Genomic DNA, 16824 nt, shown 5'->3' on the forward strand with positions numbered 1-16824 from the left:
GAACCACGAAGTAGACGGAGAACGATCCTTGACCCTGCTTGTTCTTTGCCACCAGGAGAATAGCCTCCAGACTTAATCTCTGCAGGGTTCCTTCCACGGCCTCTCGCTTGCTGAGGGAAACAGTGCGATTCCAGAAAGGCATCTTTGAGCGATTGAGAAAACTAAGGCGCAGCCATCCCTGATCAGCTCGAGAACCCACTGATTGGATGTATTCTTCACCCACTCCTCGTAAAACCAGGACAAGCGGCCCCCGACCACCGGAGAGGAGTGGGTGGGCCGGATCTCATTGGGCTGGCTTACTGCCTCCAACCCCCTGGCCGGAGCTGCCCCTGGAGGGTCAAATGGAAGATCAAAAGGACTGCTGGCGGCCGGCCAGCTGTTTAGATCCCGAGGGAGCCGCTCCTCTTCCAGAAAAAAAAAACGCCTCGACTCCCGAAAACGAGAGCAGCCAGAGAAAGACTTCTTAACATTCTTTCTATCTTCTGGCAATTTATTGCCCTTAGTTTTTCCCAAGGACTTCATAAGCTGGTCCAGATCCTCCCTGGGGAGAAGCTTCCCCTTAAAAAGAAGGCGACATAACGAGGACTTGGACCACGTCTGCCAATCAGTTGTGCAGCCACAAAAGGCACCTTGCCACCATTGCCGAAAGAATACTGCGAGCCGCTGTGCGCACCAAATCATACAAAGCGTACGCCACAAAGGCCACCCCCGCCTAGAGACGGGCTGACTGAACAAGGGAGAGTACTCCTGAAGCCGCTGGTTCCTGAGGCATCTGAATCCAACATAGGCGGGTGTGCTGAATCATACCAGCACAAACCGCAGCGTGGAGACCCAATGCGGAGACCTCGAACATCCGCTTGAGTTGAATCTCCAGGTTGCGATCCTGCACATCCTTCATAGTGGCAGCCCCTGCCACCGGAATCGTTATCTTCTTGGTCACCGCCAAGACAGCAGCATCCACATTAGGAGTCTTAAGGCGGTCCAAATGCTCCTCCAATAGGGGGTAGAGCTTCGTCATCGCTCTCCCCACTTTCAATCCCGCTTCCGGGATATCCCACTCCCGGCTAATCAGCTTTTGAATCTTCTTTGGAATAGGGAAATTTCTTGGCGGGCCTTTTATACCATCCAGGACTTGATTAACTTCTTTGCTATTTGACTCCTCCTGAGCCAGCTTTACTCCCAATTCCTCCAAAACCTGGGGGATAAGAGGTCTCAGCTCCTCCCTCTTAAATAGGCAGACCACCAGGGGGTCGTCTCAGTCAGGCCCAGCACCTTCAAGGAGGGTCTGATTGTCTTTACTGGCATCCGTACCGTGGGCGAGATCTCCATCTGGCTCATCCGGGTCCACTACAGGAGAGGAGTCCCCCTCACCCTGCAGATCTTCTGAGTCCATCCCGTCCTCCCTGTCCACTTCTGGACATCCAGGACGAGGTTCCCGCATCTTTGGAGAGATCACCTAGGAGCAACAAGGCCTCTTAGAGGAACCCAGCCTGTCTCCCTGGGTCTACGCTTAGCTGCCTTCTTAGCCAAGAAGGCCTCATGTAGTAGGATGACGAATTTGGGCGAAAACCCCCCAGGGCCCAGAGGCATGTCCTCAGAATCACTGGAGGTCGATCTAGGACCTACATCATCCCCCTGCTCGACACCCTGGACCACAGGAGAGAAGAGTGGGAGGGCCATCGGCCGAAGCTCTGTCGGCTGAAACGGTGCGGTCACAGCCCCTTCAGAGGTCTCAGGCACAGAAACCCTCACCTTGGGCCCTGCCGCAGTCCCTGAGGACCAAAAATCCTTCCTGAGGCTTCTGAGGCTTAGAGGAGGATCCCTCTCTCCCCAAAACACAAGAAGAGCAAAGGGAGAGGGAGTTTAGGTGGGCAGACCACACTCCATAACTTTGCAAGCCGCCATCTGCGGCTTGTTCACCATCTTGCCAACCCCACAGGAAAAATCCGTTCCCAAATGGCTGGCCCACGTAGCCTGAAAGTTGCCGGAGACACTGCCGCTCTAAAACTGCAGGCACGCGGGAGAAGTGGCACAGGAGAGGAGAAGCGTGCACGTGTGCCAAAAATAGCCTCACTGAATGTGGTGCAGGTCGGCGCATCATCCCCAACCTCCCCGGGGAAAATACCACACCATCCTCTGCCAGCATGCCTCTCTGGTGTGTCGTCTCCCCCCGACACGGCCCCGTAACACCGGGCCCGCCTGCTCGCGGCACTGCCATGCAAGCCGACTGTCCCACTGAGCCTCGCTAATCCCAAAGATAAGAAAACTTTTTTTTTTTTTAAACAAAATTTTACAGAAACTGAAGAGTCAGAAAGAAATAAGAGCCCCAAAGGGGAATATTTTCCTGAGTGAGTCAGCAGCAGCTAAGAGGGGACCTCAGGACCCCAAGAGGGAGCTAGTCCCCTGGCTATCAGGGGCCTTGGGACTTACGGACTAGCACAGGCAGGGGTATCCCACCCCCATTCGCCCAGCTCGACCTGTGGGATGGCCCAAAGAATGGAACTTGCCACCTCGGGGAGCACTTTCCAGTCTCCAACACCAAACCAGTCAGGACTGCAGGGATTGCACTTCTACCATCTACTGGAGACAGAGAAATACTGAGGGACTGCAGGTGGTACTCTCGATTATGTAGCAGTGCCTCAAGGTTTTAGGAATGCATAAATCCACTTGTCTGGATTAAACTGGGTATGTTCAGGAATCTGCATTTTTTCAGCATTAAATTTTAGCTGCCATTCTCTAAACCATTCCTCAAGCTTTACTAGATCCCTTCTCCTTTTCTGCACAACTTCCTGGCTGTTACCCTGTTGCAGATTTTAGAATGATTGGCAAAAAGACAAACCTTTCCTGATAATCCTTCCGCTATGTTGCCCACGAAAATGCTGAAAAGAACTGGCTCCACTAGTAACAACCCCCTCCTCCGAGTAATCTCCATTTACCATTTCCCTTCATCGCTTCTCACTCAGCCAGTTTCTAAACCCAGTCAGTCACTCTAGGTTCCAAAACAAAGATGCTCAACTTTATTTGTATGTTTCTTATGCGGTATCGTGTCAAAGGCCTTTCTCAAATTCAAGTACACTACATCTAGCACTCTCACTCAATCAAAGAAATTCATCAGATTCGTCTAACAAGATTTACTGCTAGTAAAACCATGCTGCCTTGGATTATGCAATTCATTGGATTCCAGAAACTGCACTATTCACTGTTTTAGCAGCAATTCCATTAATTTGCTCACGACAGAGGTCAGACTAACTGGTCTATAGTTCCCAGCCTCCTCCTTACTTCCACTTTTTTGAATAGGAACCATATCTGTCCCTCTCTAGAACTGGTGGAAAGGAGAGGCAAGACAACTGCATCATTACAACAAAATCTATTAAAGTTATCAACTAGCAACTGCTAGCCAATATTAAAAATTAAACTGGTAGCTTTCAGTTAATGCTAAAGTTTGCTATAGTCATCTCTTCCCAGTTGTTAGTGGACTTGATGATTTTGTATATTCCTTCTCTACAGTTAAGAGTTTGGAGGCATTGAACATCTTTTCTCGTTATAGTATTATTGCTTTAGGTATTTTGGTTGTGATCCACACTGAACAATACAGATTTACAGAATACAAAATGTGCAATAAATAAATTCTTCTTGGTGACAGTCTTTACCTGCAGCAATAGTGTTTGGTTATCTCTCTGGTAATCATCAGAACCAGCTGGTTTTGCTTCATTTGTTGCTGATTTTGAAGTGGTCCTTTTAAAGCCTATTGTAGAAAAGATTTAGAATTCAATTTTAACTCAAGCATACCCAAAGATAATGGAAGCGGTGATGTAACTAGACATTTTTGCACCTCAGGCTCCACTCACCTCCCACCATGGGCCTTTATAATCCCCTCACCTTATAGCTCTTGAAGTGGGAGAAGCTGTTGGGGGCTGGTCCTGGACCTGCCAGCAGTGGTAGTTAATGAGCATGAGGCCTAAGCCAGTATACATCTAGAGACCAGCCTCTCCCTTATGCACAGTCTTTCTGCTTGGAAAGGAGACTTGAGAGGAAGACCAAACAACTTGTTTAGGCTCCATGCTCAGGGATTCTACCACCATTACTGCTGACCCTACGGCAAGTCTCAACAGCTTCCATTTCAACATATACAAGATGGAGAGAGGCAGCAGCGCAAAGAACTGAAGCAAAGGGGAGCTCTGTACCCAGGGCAGCTACTCCACTCTTGTTATGCCACTAGTTGGGAGTATTTGATATCCCTCTCAAATACAGACTGATCTACGAAAGATGAAATTATCTTATTATGAAAAGCTTTAGGCAGGGAAAGAAATAGGAGCTCTTGCTGGAATAGAGGCAGTGTGATTAGCTTCTCTGAAGCCAGGCTTTCTGATCAAGGATATTATCAGTGTGGCCCTTGATTCATGAAGGTAGCCTGCAATGGATGCAGGGGACACAGTTTCAGGGATGAGTTCTCAGACAGTCTTACAATAGTCCTGGGGTATGGTGGGGGGATGGAGAATGAACCTCTAGGACCCAAGGCTTACAGGGGAAATCTCTCTTTTTAATTACACGGGTGTACTCAGTTGAATGACCTCTTCGCACTATTTCTGCACTAGTACCAATAATTCACAGGATACTCAATTGAGGTGTTCGAAAAAATAAATTTTACTGTAACCAATTTTGAAAATCAATCAGCAGGATGCCTCTCATTTAATCTTTAAAAATCAAATTCAGGTGTGAAAACGGTCTCAGTCCTGTTCCTCCCAGCAAGTGCCCCTTCAAGGCAGCAGGCATGAGGAAAGCCCATTCTTTCAGAGGGTGGAAACTAGGCTCCTAATGGGGGTACTACTGTCTCCTCTGATGTTTCCAGGGACTTCTTTGGTGGAAAGTCCTACAGGCAGCAACTGAAGAACTCCTCAGCTCTTTGTCCTTGGATAGAATGGTGGACAAAAATTCCTCCCAACAAGAAGGAAAAAAAAAAGTTCTCTAACTCAGGAAAATCTTCTCTGATGGCAAAATAATGCTGTCCCCTCCTTGTGTTGCAGGATGGGAATCACAGGGTTTTTTTCCCTGACCTCATCCAGGCAAGGAAGAAAAAAAAAAAATCCTTCCAAAGGCAAAAATCCCACCAAAATCACAAAAAAACCCCCTCCTCCACAATTACTCATGTCACTTTGAGATAACCAAATGCAGACAAGTAAGTTACTGGATAGGGACATGCCTCTTCCCCTCTCTCAAGAATCAGGCTGTAGCATCTATTTTTGGGGTCTAAGAGTGCTCAAAAAAAAAAACAAAAACCAAACCCCAAACACACAGCACTGACCATTCCTCTTTCCATAAAACCAACTTAAAACTAGCACACTGCTTTCATACTCTGCCTGTTTTTATACAGACTGTGTTGATCAATTCAGCAGTATCAACGGAGATGCTGGTCCACCCGCTCCTCCTCCCTATATCCTAACCTAGGGCTTGAGCTGTGGCCATATAGTGGAGACCTAGGGGTTTCTACATCAGGAGTGAATCGCCTTAGCAACAAAAGCAAAAAATAAGCAAAGCCACCAATAGCAAAACACTGACCCCGGCTAATGAATCAACCATAGGGAAAATTACACCTCGAAAAATAAATGAAGCAAGCTAGCAGATCACCACTCAAGTATATGAATGAATATAAAATAAGCAATCTAAACATACAATATCAGCATTAAACCACCAGGCAGGGAACAGAAAAAGGAATCATGGTAAAAATGGGAGGCATATAAAATTGTACTTTATAACAATGTGCATCCTAATCAGGCCTCGAGAATTTTACTGTTTTCCATAAAAATCTTATTTTTATTTGATTTGATTTTTACATCTTTTTTTAATTTTATTTTTAAATCTTTTTAAAGTGTTGCTGAATACCTGTCACCTTTTCTGTCTCGCTGAAGGATGCCACTGTCTCAAGACTTTGGACTCAGTAACCAACAAGGGCCCTGACTTTAATGGTTTGGGAAACTAAGTATGGGGGTAACTTGTATGCCATGGCAGATGCCACCCTCTGATGCTACCATTATAGGGGAGACCTGTATGGTGCAGCTAATGCTACCATAAGCTTGCTGGGCAGACTGATGGACTGTTTGGTCCTTTTCTGCAGTCGTTTCTATGTTTCTAAGACTTGACCAACTAGAGCTCTATAAGCAGCAAGATTTTCATTTAAATTTTAAAAGATTTGTTACCCACACTCTTCAAGATTCAAAATGGGATACAGTGCAACATGCCTAAAAGCTCTCCAACATACAAATAAACAGTAATAAAACTGAATAGTTATACAAACAATAAATCTTAAAATTGCAATGAAAAATTTTAAAGACTGCAGTTTAGCCACTCACCAAGGCCGAATAGAAGGAGCATATTATTTAAGGAGCTGGAAAAATCAAGGAGTGAAACAGCCGTTCAAAAATCAAATCATGCTGATAAATTAAAAGCATCCCTAAAAAGAAATCTCTTTAGAGCTTTTTTAAAACCTGGATTATCAGCTGAGAAAGGTGGGCACCGACAACTGCCAGACATTTGGTAAACACTCAGGGCGCAGATGCCAGGCCGAAGGGCAGGACTTGGTATGGATAGTGGGTGACTCGCCAGAATGATGGCTACTACCTGGAGACAATACCCTTATTCAATAAACATACACATGGTTACTGTGACTCCAACATCACTCTAAGCTTCAACAGCAAGAGGAAATGTGGAAAAAAGGATTTGCACTCACAAAGACGGGAGTAGCTGGCTTGTTACGGCGGTTACTACCCCAAACCAAATATCCAAATTACTACCTCCACCTTCCTCTATTCCTGATGCCTTTCAACTAGCTTGATCACTCCATTCTTATACTTCACTTTCAATGCATATCCAGCATAGTTCTCTGCTTCAACAGCAGGGGAAAAGAAAAACTGTTACTTCACACATCCAGCAGAGCTCTCTGCTTAAACGGCAGGGGAGAAGAAAAAAGGGTTCGCACTCACAAAGCGGGGAGTAGCTGGCTTGTTACGGCGGTTACTACCCCAAACCAAATGTACCTGATACTTCACTCTCGACGCATATCCAGCATGGCTCTCTGCTTCAACGACATGGGAGAAAGACTGATACATCACAAATTTCCAGCATAGCTCTCTGCTTCAACGGCAGGGGAAAAGAAAAACTGATACTTCACGCATATCCAGCATAACTTCAACGGCAGGGGAGAAGAAAAAAGGATTCACACTCACAAAGCGGGGAGTAGCTGGCTTGTTACGGCGGTTACTACCCCAAACCAAATGTGCCTGATACTTCACTTTCGATGCACATCCAGCATAGCTCTCTGCTTCAACGGCAGGGGAGAAGAAAAAAACTGATACCTCACGCATATCCAGCATAGCTCCCTGCTTCAACGGCAGGGGAGAAGATAAACAACCAATAAGGGCTGTATAACATAATCTGGGTAAAAACAAATAAGCATGGGTGTAGCTTGCTTATTGCGGCGGTTACTACCCCTACTACCTCTAACTAATCAAGCTAGATATTTCACTTGGATGCAGCTCCATCACCGCTCTCTACATTAATGGCGGGGGTGGAAGGGAATTAGAACCAAGAGCTAAGAGAAACAGATAAGTATGGGAGAAGAAATGAGGGAAGCTTGCTGGGCAGACTGGATGGGCCATTGGTCTTCTTCTGCCGTCATTTCTATGTTTCTATAGTGTTTGCTGACCAGAAATCTGAGGTACTGCAGATCCCCATGGAAGATGGGGATACGAGTGTAGGCATCTTGCAGATTGAGGGAGCAGAGCCAGTCCCCCCCCTTTAAGAAGAGGAATTAGGGTGCCCAGCAAGACCATCTTGAATTTCTCCTTCACCAAGAAGCAGTTTAGAGCTCTCAGGTCCAGTATGAGCTGGAGGCCACCCGTTTTCTTGGTAATTAGGAAATACCTGGAGTAGAACCCTCTGCCCTGTGGGCCAGTCGACGCAGGCTCGACTGCTTGAGCAGCAACAAGGGCAGAGTGCTGTGCTCGAAGTATTTGATCATCCCCTGCTGTTCCACAATTGGGAGACGGAGGGGAGCAGAGTGGAAGTCGCTTAGCAAATGATGGACAGGACCCAGAGGTCTGATGTGATTGAAATCCAACAATCCGCAAAAAGTTGAAGATAACATCCAACCAGAAGGCCAGGGAACTGTGGCTGGCTCATACTCCCTCACCGCCAGTCAAAACCCCATAGCGGGATTCTGTGGCAGAACCGTGGGCACCCAAGGGGGCCTAGATTGCCTTTGTCTGTTCTTTACAACAGGTCTCTGAGACCTGGATCTTGCAGCAGGAGGGTAATACCTGCGAGGTCGGTAGAAAGGCCACTTCAAATATTTCCGTGTGGGTTTTCTGGTGGGCTGGGTGTCAGAAGTACTAGCCGACAATTGTTGAAGGGTCTTGATAGTCCTTCAATTGAGCTCCCGCCTCTTTAATCCGTTTGCCAAACAAGTTCTCCCCCGTACAGGGCAGGTCGGCTAGACTGTCCTGGACCTCTGGACGCAGGCTGGAGGCTCATAACCAAGCCGTTCACCGGACCCCCAATGCCTGCTGCAGCAGATCGAATGGCTGTTTCAAAAACACATCATAAGCTTCACGGACCTTGTGTTTATCACACTCCAGGCCCTGCTGGACGACAGCCTGAAAATTCTCTCTGGAATTTGTTGCCAGAGGATGTGGTTAGTGCAGTTAGTATAGCTGTGTTTAAAAAAGGATTGGATAAGTTCTTTGAGGAGAAGTCCATTACCTGCTATTAATTAAGTTGACTTAGAAAATAGCCACTGCTATTATTAGCAACAGTAACATGGAATAGACTTAGTTTTTGGGTACTTGCCAGGTTCTTATGGCCTGGATTGGCCACTGTTGGAGACAGGATGCTGGGCTTGATGGACCCTTGGTCTGACCCAGTATAGCATGTTCTTATGTTCTTAACTGTTGAGGCAAGTACTCACTGAATTCCAGGGCCTGCTTCCACAAATTCTGAGAATACTGCCTCATGTAAAGCTGATAGTAAGCTATGCAGGCAACCAGCATGGCACCCTGAAACACTTGCGGCCCAAGGCATCTAGAGCTTTGTGTTCACGCCCTGGCGGGGCTGAGGCATGGGTGCGAACCCTCTTAGCCTTTTACAGGGTTGACTCAACTACCACCGATTGGTGGGGGAGTTGGTGGCAGTCAAACCCAGTAGATGGTTGAAACAGGTACACCGCATTGGTCTTCCTACTGACCAGTGACACAGAGATGAGATGCTCCCATAAGCGGGTCACCAAGTCTTTGAAAACCTTATAGAAGGGTAGTGCCACCATCTCCTTCGGGGCATCCATGAACTGCAGGATCTCGAGCATTTTGTGTCTAGAGTCCTGTTCCATCAGCAATTGAAAGGGTACTTGTCTCAGCCATGGCTTTGACAAACCCTGTGAAGGAGAGATCCTCAGGGGGGAATCGTCGCCGTTCCTCCGAGGGGAGGGTTTGGAAGGCAAATCCTCCAATTCCTCTGAAGAAAGTACGGAAGCTTCCCCTTCCCAGGGGTCGTAGGGGGCTTCCCCCTCGCTGCGACCCTCCGGGGATGCAGGAGGATAAAGGCTCACCATGGTTGCGTGGCCTGGTCCTCAATGGCAGAGGGAGGCACCGGAGGGCCTCAAATTCTCGAGGGATCCGATGGTGGCATCAGGGGCACTGAGGGAATCTGTGGAATCGACCTCCAAGGGCCCTGGGAGAGCTGGATGGTGAAGTCACCGCAAGCCTCTGGCACACCATTGAGCCCAATGGCCTGTCCTCTTCTATTCTTGGTAGAATTTGATGTCAGGACAGGATTTTTTATTTTTGGTGAGTAGACATTTTCTCAATGCCTCTATTTTGCAGATAGCTTACAAATTCTCCATCCCATAGATTGCAGAAGGTAAAGAGCAGTTTAAAATGACAAACACCCTATGCTTTCTGTCACTGAAGGAATTATTCCTTAGGCATGCTTTTCCCAATCTTGACTTATCTTAAGACAACCAGCAATTTTTTTCACTATTGGGCTGAGCAAGCCCCATCAGGTTAGTATATGATTTTACAAACTACAATGACAATTTTCTTTAGAGCACTGTGAATTTCCTCCTGACCCCTGAACAATTAACACTTTTTTTACATTGGTTTTTTTGTAGTTTCTCTCTCTTTCAATCATCTCTTTCTCCCAGTAATTGTTTTCAACAGCTATTTTTTAGTATGGATTTCCTGTTTAATGTCTTACAAATGGCCCATGAGTAAAAAACAAACAAAAAAAAAGCATTTTTTTAAAATTCATAGGACATTTATATGCTAATAGCTTACTGTATCCTGTGTTCTACTACATGCTATTTATATATTTCAAATGTATAGACCACCCATCTAATATTCTGAGCAGTTTACAAGTAAACATTCAAAACTGAGTAAAAACATTAAAAAAAACTTATACAAAGGCAACTTATATAACTATATAATACCATAGAACACAAAATAAAAACAATTAAAACAAAACAAAACCCAAGAAAACAAATAACAGGTTGCATATTTCTGTTTAAAAAAAATAAAAAGTCCTCACAAACGTTTAAAAAGCTATACATTTCCCTTGGGGGGGGGGGGGGGGGGGGGTTAAGGGACCTTCTCATCCGGCAAGTTAAAAGCGTTTTTAAAAAGAAATGCTTTCAACAGCTTCCTAAATTTCAACAGTGAGCTCTCTTCCTTTAATCCTAAAGGTAGAGCATTCTACCACAGTGGATGCTCCTGGGATTGAGTCTTATCTGTTTAAATATGAGAACATTCAGAAGGTGCTGGGAAGCTGATCTTAATGATCTTGACGATTAATCAAGCTTCAAGGCAGCATTAAAATAAGGGGACACCAGGCCATGGAGCCCCTTAATTACCAGCAATACAACTTTAAACTTTATTTACCACATGACATATTTTCCAATGATATTTCATTAGCACAGGAGAAATATGTTGGCACAATAGAATTCTAGACACAACTCTGGTGGCCACATTTTGAACAAACTGCAATGCTGTAGTGTGGTCTGAGGCAATACTAAATATTATTTTATTTTATTTATTTAACGCTTTTCTATACCGGCATTCATGATACAATCATATCATGCCGGTTTACAAATAACAGGGGGTGCAATAACTTTGTTCTTTTAACAAGTGCAGAGGAAGCAAAAGTTACAATATAACAGGGTTGTTGAAACTGGGGGGGGCGGGGGGGGGGGGGGAGGAGACAAGAATAGACAAGTATAATAGAAACTTTACAGAGGTAAATTATTTACATTGTGCAGTAATGCCTCTTTATGGATATTAAATATAGAACATTACAATAATCTAAAGATGGCCAGACAAAGGAATAAGTCACTGTTGTACTCATTTTAAAAAAGGCCGTAATCTACAAATCATGCATAGCTTAAAAAAGACATTTTTGACCATCTTATTAATTTGGGGATGAAGAGAGTGCGCTAAAGCCATTATAAAACCAAGATTCCGAACCTGATTAGAGATGGGTATCTGAATTCATTCCACAGATAAATGCTTTGGTAATTCATCTGGGGGGTATTTTGCAAAATATAAAACTGCGGTCTTTCCCATGTTCAATGATAATTTATTATTTGTTAGCCAATTTTTAAGAGTTGCCAATCAAATCTTTCTCAGGGCCTCAATGAAAGAGTGTTTAATAGCAATATAAAACTGAATATCGTCCACAAAGATGCGATATTCAACGTCTAGACTGGAAAGCACTTGACAAATAAGAACTGTGTAAATGTTAAACAGGGATGCAGCACATAGTTAAGCTCTGGAATTCATTGCCAGGGGATGTGGTTATGGCAGTTAGTGTAACTGGGTTTAAAAAAGGTTTGGATAAGTTCCTAGAGGAAAAATCCATAAACTGCTATTAATTAACAAGCAATAGTAGCTTGAGATTTATTTAATGTTTGGGTACTTCCCAGGTACTTGAGACTTGGATTGGCCACTGTTGAGAGGCAGGATGCTGGGCTTGACGGAGCCTTGGTCTGATCCAGTATGGCTTATCTTATGTTCTTATGAGGAACCCCAGTCTTAACCTCAAAACACAGAAGATTTGGAATTATGGATGATTATTTGTTGCAATTGTCCTTTCAAAAAGGACTCAAACCATCTGAGTACACAACTACCAAGACCAATGGGGTAGATATTAAAAGCCCTGTGCGCTGGCGCGCCTATTTTGCATAGGCCGCCGGCGTGCGCAAAGCCCTGGGGCGCGCGTAAGTCCCGGGTCTTCGTAAAAGGGGCGGGAGGGGGCGTGTCCGGGGGCGTGTCGGGCAGCCGGGGGGGGGTGTCCGGGTGAGGGGGCGGTCCGAGGCGGATCCGGGGGCGTGGCGACGGTTCGGGGGCGGGCCGGGAGAGTGGTCCCGAGTCCCCCGGCACTGCGGCCTATGCCGGGGGATGCTGAGGCGGCGCGCGTATCTTATAAAATCCAGCATACTTTTGTTTGCGCCAGTTGCGCGTACTTTTTAAAGATCTACCTCAGCATCTCTAAGCCTTTTTAATAAAAGCTCATAGTCAACGGTGTCAAATGCTGCTGGGAGATCGAACAATATTAGGAAAAATGTTTGGTCTTTGTCAGATCCTCTTCTAAATATATCAAACAGGGATAGCAAATGTTGCTTACCTGATGAAACAGGTGTTCTCACAGGACAGCAGGATGTTAGTCCTCACAAATGGGTGACATCGAGGATGGAGCCCAACCACAGAAAACTTCTGTCAAAGGCATGCTCAGCACGGCACCAACCCTGCAGCCAGCAGGGATCCCCCTTCAGTCTTGTTTGAAAGCTACAGGCAGTGCCTAAAAACGAAATAAGAAACGAACCCAACACCGCGGGGCGGCGGGCGGGTTTCGTGAGGACTAACATCCTGCTGTCCTGTGAGAACACCTGTTACATCAGGTAAGCAACATTTGCTTTCTCACAGGACAAGCAGGATTGGTTGTCCTCACCAACGGGTGAGTCCCGAGCTGAGGATGTCTGAACAAGCACTAAATGTACCCAACAGCGTGCAACAGGCACAACAACTGGGGTGGAATTTGGTAGAGGGCATCCACACCCCACCGGGTAGGCGGAAGGATGTTGGTACGTTATGTTGGAAAAAGGTTACGCAAGACAGATTGGCCGAAGATGGAATCCTGTCTTCCGGCTTTCTCCAAGCAGTAGTGGGCTGCAAATGTATGGAGAGAACTCCAGGTAGCAGCCCTGCAGATGTCAGGAAGCGGCACCGATCGAAGGTGTGCTACTGAAGTCGCCATGGCCCTCACAGAGTGTGCTTTAACACGGTCTTGAAAAGGAATGCCAGCTTGCTGATAGCAAAAAGCGATGCAGTCCGCCAACCAGGAGGAAAGACCTTGCTTACCCACAGGTTGCCCTAACTTGTTGGGATGGAAAGAGACGAATAACTGAGTGCTCTTCCTGTGGGCAACTGTACGGTCTAGATAGAATGCTAGAGCCCGCTTATAGTCGAGGGTGTGCAGAGTCTGTTCCCCGGTGTTGGAGTGGGGCCTGGGAAAGAAAATAGGTAGTATGATGGATTGATTAATATGAAACTCTGAAACTACCTTAGGTAAGAATTTTGGGTGAGTGCGGAGTACCGCCCGGTCCTGCAGGAGTTTAGTGTAAGGCGGATAGGTAACTAGGGCCTGTAACTCACTAACCCTGCGAGCTGAAGTGATAGCCAAAAGGAAAAATCACTTTCCATGTGAGATATTTTAGGTCACAGGAGTGAAGAGGCTCGAAAGGTGGTTTCATAAGGTGACCAAGAACCAGATTAAGGTCCCAAGATGGGGCCGGAGGACGTAGTGGAGGCTTCAAATGGAGCAAGCCTTTAAGAAAGCGTGTTACAAGGGGTTGTACTGAAATAGGACACCCCCAATACCTTTATGGAAGGCAGCTACCGCACTGACATGCATTCTAATGGAAGAGGTCTTTAGACCTGATTCTGATAAATGCCAAAGATAGTCCAAAAATTTAGAAATTGGACAGGAAAGGGGATCAAGGGACTGAGAAGTGCACCATGATGTGTACCTTTTCCATTTATAAGAATAAGATTTTCTTGTGGAAGGCTTTTGCGAAGCGATCAGGGCACGAGAAACTGAATCCGAAAGGTTAAGTGGTTGAAGGACTAACCTTTCAACATCCATGCCGTCAGAGACAAGGCTTGGAGGTTGGGATGGAGGAGGCATCCGTCGTTCTGAGTGATCAGATGCGGGTCCTTTCCCAGGGGAATGTGTCTGCGGATGGAGAGATCCTGGAGTATAGGAAACCACACTTGGCAGGCCAGTGCGGTGCTATCAGGATCATGGTTCCCTTGTCCTGACGTAGCTTCACGAGAGTCTTCGACAGAAGAGGAAGTGGAGAGAATGCATACAGCAGACCAATTGTCCACGTTAGGAAGAATGATTCCCTGGGCCGAGAGTGCTGACTCCGAATGAGAGAGCAGTAATTGTCCACTTTGTGGTTCTGAGGGACGCAAAGAGGTCTATGTGGGGATAACCCCATTTCTGGAAAAGAGAGGTCGCTACCAAGGGATTGAGTGACCACTTGTGTGGTTGGAAGACACGGCTCAGCCGGTCTGCCAAGACATTGTCCACCCCCGGCAAGTAGGTGGCCCTGAGGTACATCGAACGGGAGAGGGCTTCTGCCCAAATCTGTGCAGTTTCCTGACAGAGAAGGAAGGAGCCTGTGCCTCCCTGCTTGTTGATGTACCACATGGCCACCTGGTTGTCCGTCTGAATCAAGATTATGTGATTTGATAGGCAATCTTGAAAAGCCCTGAGAGCGTATCGGATTGCTCGAAGCTCCAGGAAATTTATCTGGTGTTTGGCTTCCTCTAGAGACCAGAATCCTTGGGTTTGTAAACTGTTTACATGGGCTCCCCAGCCGACGTTGGAAGCGTCGGTGGTGAGAATTATTTGAGGATCTGGTGGATGAAAGGGCAAGCCTTGTAGGAGGTTTGATTGATTTTTCCACCAGGCAAGAGACAGACGGAGTGCATCGGTGATGCAAACAATGGTCGACAGAGGCTGAGTGGCTTGGATCCATTGTGATTTCAGAGTCCATTGCATGACTCTCAAGGCCAGACGGGCCATTGGAGTCACAAACTGAAGAGGTCATGTGTCCCAGCAGAATGAGAAATTGGCGAGCTGTTGCTGTGCGTTGAGACTGCAACTGGCAACCTAGGGACACAAGGGTTTGGACACGTTGATGAGGAAGGAAGGCTTTTTCCTGTAAGGTGTCCAAGTCTGCTCCAATGAAGGATAAGGTTTGAGATGGGACTAAGTAGGATTTCTCGTAGTTGACAAGAAACCCTAGAGAAATTAGAGTTTGAATTGTCAGGGTCAGGGAAGACCGAGCGACTTGCTGGGTTGGGGCCCTGATTAACCAATCGTCCAAGTAGGGGTAGACATGGACACCTTCCTTCCTGAGGAACGCTGCAACCACTACGAGACATTTGGTGAAAACTCATGGTGCGGATGCTAGGCCAAATGGGAGCACTCGGTATTGATAGTGGTTTTGGCCTACTAGAAATCGGAGGTATTTGCGATGAGCCTGAGTTATCGCAATGTGGGTATAAGCGTCTTTCAGGTCTAGAGAGCAGAGCCAGTCCCCTCTTTGCAGCAGAGGGAGAAGCGAGCCCAGGGTTACCATCTTGAACTTCTCTCTGTGAAGGTACTTGTTGAGGGCCCGTAGGTCTAGGATTGGTCGAAGTCCTCCTGACTTTTTTGGGATCAGAAAGTACCTGGAATAGAACCCTAGTCCTTGTTGTAAGAGTGGAATGGGTTCTATAGCGTTTGACTGGAGGAGAAGGGAAACTTCCTGCTCTAGAAGAACAGAGTGGTCGGTAAGTCTCCACGCTTGCAGAGGTGGAGAGTCCGAAGGAAGAGTTAGGAAGTTTAGATGGTAACCCTGTGCAATTATCGCTAGCACCCATTGATCTGTGGTGATGTGATGCCATTTTTCTGTAAAATGGCTTAATCGACCTCCTACTGGTATGCTTGGTAGAGGGATTAGGCATCTGCTCTCTAAGTGAAAGTCAAAACCCCGACGCAGGTCCTGGTTGCGGAGCTGCTGTGGGCTTTTGCTTTCGAGGTTGGCGAGGCTGAGGTTTTTGATACAGCCTCGTTGACCTAGACTTGGTTTGTGGGGGATAGTACTTCCGTGGACGGAAGAATGACTTTTTAGGTTCCTTCTTAAATGGTTGTTTAGAAGGGAAGTCAGAAGGAATCGATGAGAGCTGTTTAAGGATCTCATGATGATCCTTTAATTCAGCAACTATTTGTTGAATTTGCTCACCAAACAAATTATCCCCTTAACAGGGCAGGTCAGAGAGCCTGTCCTGAACCTCTGGGCGAAGGTCAGAGGACTTAAGCCAAGCCCAGCGTCTTGCTGAGATGGCCGTAGCAGACAGTCTAGTGGAAGCATCGAAGATGCCATAAGATGTTCTTATCTCATGCTTCCCAGCTTCAAATCCCTTAGTTACGAGGGTTTGAAGGTGTTGTTGGAATTGTTCTGGTAAGGTATCTGAAAATTCTTGTATCTGCTTGAAAATGACCCTGTTGTATTGGGTCATGTACAGCTGATAAGGAGCTATCCTGGAAATGAGCATGGCCCCTTGATATACTCTTCTGCCTATACTATCTAGGAACTTGTTTTCCTTAGTAGGAGGTATGGATGAGTATGGCTTCATTCTTTTAGCTTTCTTTTGAGCTGACTCTACCACAACAGAGTGGTGGTCTAGCTGAGGTTTTTGAAAGCCAGGTGCTGACTGTACCAGGTAAGTAGAG

General features: G+C 46.4%; 1 protein-coding gene across 4 annotated transcripts in view; it reads right to left on the bottom strand.

The window, feature by feature from the left end:
• CCDC77 (coiled-coil domain containing 77) overlaps positions 1-16824 on the bottom strand; it is a 305397-nt gene that overhangs the window by 151691 nt on the left and 136882 nt on the right. For all 4 annotated transcript variants that reach the window (XM_029599936.1, XM_029599938.1, XM_029599937.1 and 1 more), the window contains exon 7: positions 3651-3745. In XM_029599936.1, the coding sequence (XP_029455796.1) occupies positions 3651-3745 (95 nt within the window). The remainder of the gene's footprint in view (positions 1-3650; positions 3746-16824) is intronic.

The sequence above is a fragment of the Rhinatrema bivittatum genome, chromosome 4 (assembly GCF_901001135.1).
Source record: "Rhinatrema bivittatum chromosome 4, aRhiBiv1.1, whole genome shotgun sequence".
NCBI lineage: Eukaryota > Metazoa > Chordata > Amphibia > Gymnophiona > Rhinatrematidae > Rhinatrema > Rhinatrema bivittatum.